Raw genomic sequence first — 5,372 nt, forward strand, 5'->3', positions numbered from 1 at the left:
GCTTATTTTTGGTGTCAAATGTGTGAATATTTAAATTAATGGCATAACCTAGTGTGAATACAAAGCATTGATATAATCTCTCTATTAACATTACTTTTGGTAATCCTTCAGAATGTCTTTTAATTTGGAGAAGTTTATGAACGATATAAAAGGAGAAATTTTGACTTTACGTTATGCCAAGAAACAGGAATTATTGTCTGTAGCCCAGAGATGTGATCTTGAGGTCGATCCAAAATATGTGAAAGCTGTCATTATTGATAAAATCCTGCAATTCTTCATAGATGAGGGAATCTTTGAAGATGATGATGAGGACATCGATGAGTTGCGCTCCCTTACTGGAGCATATGCCACCCCTGGAATAGATCCGAAAATAGAACAGTTGCGTCTTCAATTACAATTGCAGAAAGAACAACAGAAAATGGCTGCACTAGAACTTCAAAAGCAACAGCAACTATTAGCATTAGAGTATGAACACAAGTGTAAATTGGCTGAACTAGAGATACAAAAAGAACAGAAGTCGGCAAATATACAGATTAAGCTGAAAACTGATGGAGAGATACCCAGTAAGTTCGACATACTCAAAGCTAAAAAGCTGCTTCCTGATTTTGATGAAAAGGACCCAGAGGTATTCTTTACAACGTTCGAAGACACTGCTAAAACCTTGAAGTGGCCTCAGGAGCAATGGGTAATGGTTGTCAGAAATCAGTTCAAAGGTAAGGCAGCATATGTAATCTCTCAGATGGTTGAAGTAAAGGAGTATGATGTGATTAAAAAGGCAGTTTTAGATGCTTATGCCATCACAGCTGAAGGTTATCGGCAACAGTTCCGGCACTTTTACAAAATGCCTTCACAAACTTTTGTTGAATTTTGCAGTGACAAAGTTAGGCAATTTACAAAATGGTTGCAAAAGACAGGTGTTTCAGATTTTGAATCCTTAAAAAATCTTATTCTAATGGAAGAGTTCATTAGGAAATTGCCAGGTAACATTGCTACTTTCATTCTGGAAAAGGGAGAAACCAACTTGTTGAAAGCAGCCAGTTTAGCTGATGATTACTACTTGATTCATAAAACATTTAAACCATTTAATAAGTCTACTTTTTCTCAATCATCCACAGCATATTGTTCCTACTGTAAGCAGGAAGGGCATCACATAGAGAACTGTCCTAATCCTTCGTGCAAGAAGTCTGATGTTGGAAAGAATTCTCCGAACCCTAATAGGAAGGATAATAAGAAAACTTTTCATGTTGCTGCTCAAGAACTTGATGGGGACGTCTTCAAACCTTTTACTTGTAAAGGCACCGTGAATGGTATTCCAGTTACTTGCTTAAGAGATACAGGATCCTCCCAAAGTGTGGTAGCTCTGCCTTCACAGGACTTCAAACTGAGACATGAGTATGTTACTGTTTCGGACCTCAGTACCACCAAATCCATGCCTTTGGCAGAGGTGAATTTACAGTGTCCTTACTATCAAGGTAATGTTTTAATTGCAGTTTCACGAGATCCTTTGCCTTGTTCATCTATCCAGCTTTTAATTGGTAATGATCTTGCAGGGGCCATTGTTAATCCAGTAGTATCTGATCCTGATATTCTTATAGAAAATGAATCAAATAAATTAAATAATGCTGTTATTCAAATGACATCAATTAAACCAATTGTTATAGATAGTGGAAATAGAGTAGAGAAGACATTAGACCTTATAAATATGACCAAATCAAATTTCAAGGACTTGCAAAATAAAGATCCTGTTCTTAAGGATCTTTGGAAGAAAGTTGCAGAGCCAGATGATCATCCCAAAACTCCTTACTTTTATCTTGATAATGATTTGCTTTTTCGACATTTTAGGTCCTCCAAAGCACCAGCAACCACAACATGGTTTGACTGTCATCAACTGGTTCTACCACTCTCTCTAGTTCCAGCTCTTCTTGAATTAGCCCACTCTCATGTGAACCACTTTGGGGTCAACAAGACTTACTCTACCTTAGCTGAAGACTTCTTCTGGCCTGGGATGAAGAAGGACATTCAACAATTTATTAAAGCATGTCATCATTGCCAGACTACTGGCAAACCCAATGAGAGACTTCCACCAGCTCCTCTTCAGCCCATATCCGTACCAAAGTTTCCCTTTGAGAGGATTATCATAGACTGTGTTGGCCCAATGCCTAGGACTAAGCAAGGTAATGAGTATTTACTTACTGTTCTTTGCCCAACAACGAGATATCCCATAGCAGTGCCAATAAAAAATATAAATGCAAAAACTATAATTGGTCAACTTGTCAAAATTTTCACAACCTATGGATTTCCAAAGACATTGCAATGTGATAGAGGCACAAACTTCACTAGTAAGCTTTTTCAACAAGCTATGAGAGAATTCAATATTCATAACATATATGCTTCTGCTTATCATCCCCAAAGTAACGGTGCTCTGGAAAGAGTTCACCAAACTATTAAAAACCTTCTTCGGAAGTACATGCAGGAAACTTCGGAACAGTGGGATAGAGATATTGATCTTCTGATGTATATTATAAGAAGTGTACCACAAGAGTCCACTGGAGTGTCCCCTTTCGAATTAATGTTCGGAAGAAAGCCCCGAACCACTCTCAGTATGGTGAAGGAAAATCTAATTCATAACAAGGAAGAAGAGATTACCAACATTTTGTCATATCTACAGGAGCTAAAGGATAAAATTATATCACTTCATGTATTTGCTAATACCAATCTTTTGCATTCCCAGGAGAAGATGTCCCGCTTGTATGATAAAAAGGCAAAGCTGCGTGTATTTCAGCCAGGAGATGAGGTGCTTGTATATCATCCCATACCCGGTTCCCCCTTACGTGAAAAATTTATGGGACCTTACAAAGTGCTTCAAAGAATTTCTAAGGTAAACTATGTTCTCTCTACTCCTGATCGTAGACGATCAAAGCAACTAGTGCATGTGAATTTGTTGAAGGCATATCAAGCACCTATTCAAATGGTAAGTCATCTCTCAATTTCTCCTGAGGAGAAAATACTACCACTGGAGGAATCTTCCTCAGAGTTGCTCGTGGTTCTCCCTGACGATGATCAACTAATCAACTGGAAAGACAACACCAACAGTCAAATTCTAAAATCCTTGCCCAGTTATTTTACAGGAATACCATCTTCTCAGAGAAAATTACTATCCCAATTGCTCTCCAGGTTTCATGAAGTATGTTCTGACAGTTTGCAGAGAAGTCAAACTATTCAACATGATATCGTCATCGAGTCAGGTGTTACTCCCATACGCCAGACGTACTACCGTATGGTAGGCAAGAAGTTGGACTCGTTGAAACAAGAGGTACAGTATTTACTAGATAATGACCTTGCAGAACCAAGCACTTCACCATGGGCTTCACCCTGTCTCCTAGTAACTAAACCTAATAATCAACTAAGACTCTGTACTGATTATCGTAAGTTAAATAAGGTAACTGTAAAAGATTCATTCCCATTACCTAGAATCAATGATATCCTTGATAGCATTGGTAATAAGAAAATTCTTACACGGATAGACTTAATGAAAGGCTATTACCAAGTACCTCTAACTCAATCAGCTAAAGAAATCTCATCATTTATAACTCCATTTGGGTTATTCTCTTATAAGGTCATGCCATTTGGTTTAACTAATGCTCCTGCCACCTTTCAAAGGATGATGTCAGAGGTAATAAGAAATATGAAAGACACTTACGTATATCTGGATGACGTGGTGGTAGCTAGTGACGACTGGGATGAACACCTGCAGACCCTCGAAGAACTCTTCCATCGCTTCAGATCTTCAAGGTTAACGGTTAATTTGGCCAAGAGTGCTTTTGGGAGAGCTAAGGTAACTTATCTGGGGCATACAATCGGAGGTGGAAGTATAATGCCCAAAGACGTCAACATTGCAAGTATACTTGATTATCCAATTCCAACAAACAAGAAAGAGGTAGATGCAAGCAATTCGGGATACGGTGCAGTACTTCTACAGATGTCATCAGCTTGCAAGTCTGGAGATGAGCCGCCACTGGACTACTTGTTTCCAGTATCTTATTTCTCAGGCTCATTCAAAGGTTCACAAATTAGATGGGCAACCATAGAAAAGGAGCTTTTTGCCATCATAGCTGCTCTTCGTCACTTTGCTCCATATTTAGAATGCAACCACAAGGTCATCGTCTATACAGATCATCGACCTTTAACCTTCCTGGATAGATCACGACTACTGAACGACAAATTGTTACGTTGGTCGTACTATCTCACAAGATATAATCTTGAGCTCCGTGCGATCCCAGGACATCAAAACAAAATTGCCGACGCATTATCCAGACTTCCTGCTATCTCTCATCCCAGCCATCCTAAGTAGGATGCTCTTTGGGGGGAGGATCTATGACGGAACGTCATAATTATTAAAAAAAAACTGTAAAAATTATTAGTGTAAATATGATATTATCGGATGTTTATGTTCAACGCCATCTATTATCAGTTATGTTAACTATTCTACATTATCCTTGGTTTCTTTTCCTTAACTTAGTCATACAGATATTTGCATTCCTTAGCCTTCTTTGCACTTGTAATTTGTGTGTTTCTTCAGAGAACTATTTAGTGCAGTGTTGAAAACATCTCTCTTTTGTTTACTATAATTGTTTTTGTGTTTTGTGATATTACGTGTGAAAGTAATTATATTGGAATTTAAGTTTATTTATTTAAGTATTAAATTACGGATTGTCTTTAGTGTTTAATTAAGTTCCTGCTGGATTGGAGAGGTAATTAAAAGAGGTAATTAAAAGTGGTTAAAACAACAAGTGAAGCAGACAGAAAGAATAATATTTTTGTTGGTGGTGATATTTTAAATTTATGAAGGATAACTTGAGTGATAACAGACCAGTAACATCCCCAAACCTAGCCACCAGGTAAGGTTCACTCAAGTCCGTCATAATATATATATATATATATATATATATATATATATATATATATATATATATATATATATATATATATAGATATATATATATATATATATATATATATATATATATATATATATATATATATATATATATATATATATGTCTATATATATATATATATATATATATATATATATATATATGTCTATATATATATATATATATATATATATATATATATATATATATATATATATATATATATATATATATATGCATATATGTGTGTGTATGTGCATGTGTATGTGCGTGTCTGCTTACATGTGTTTGTGCATATTTTCATGAGAGAAAATAGCAGATAATTTGTGGTAAGTAATATTATTATTATTATTATTATTATAATTATTATTATTATTATTATTATTATTATTATTGATACATGTTAAGCTACAACCTTAGTTGGGAAAGAAGGAT

General features: G+C 35.8%; 1 protein-coding gene across 5 annotated transcripts in view; it reads left to right on the forward strand.

Moving 5' to 3' along the window:
• Nucleotides 1-4,903, forward strand: part of LOC137657956 (uncharacterized) — a 5,929-nt gene extending 1,026 nt beyond the window's left edge. Inside the window, exons 1-3 of one of the 5 annotated variants that reach the window (XM_068392678.1) lie at nucleotides 1-713; nucleotides 1,116-3,899; nucleotides 3,942-4,903. The exon at nucleotides 1-713 is cut by the window's left edge and continues 1,026 nt beyond it. In XM_068392678.1, the coding sequence (XP_068248779.1) occupies nucleotides 113-713; nucleotides 1,116-3,899; nucleotides 3,942-4,351 (3,795 nt within the window). In that variant the 5' untranslated portion in view covers nucleotides 1-112 and the 3' untranslated portion in view covers nucleotides 4,352-4,903. Of the gene's footprint in view, nucleotides 3,900-3,937 lie in introns of all 5 variants that reach the window. The other 4 variants (XM_068392676.1, XM_068392679.1, XM_068392677.1 and 1 more) reach the window with 4 other exon arrangements.
• The last annotated feature ends 469 nt before the right edge of the window (nucleotides 4,904-5,372 follow it).

This window comes from Palaemon carinicauda, chromosome 18 (assembly GCF_036898095.1).
Source record: "Palaemon carinicauda isolate YSFRI2023 chromosome 18, ASM3689809v2, whole genome shotgun sequence".
NCBI lineage: Eukaryota > Metazoa > Arthropoda > Malacostraca > Decapoda > Palaemonidae > Palaemon > Palaemon carinicauda.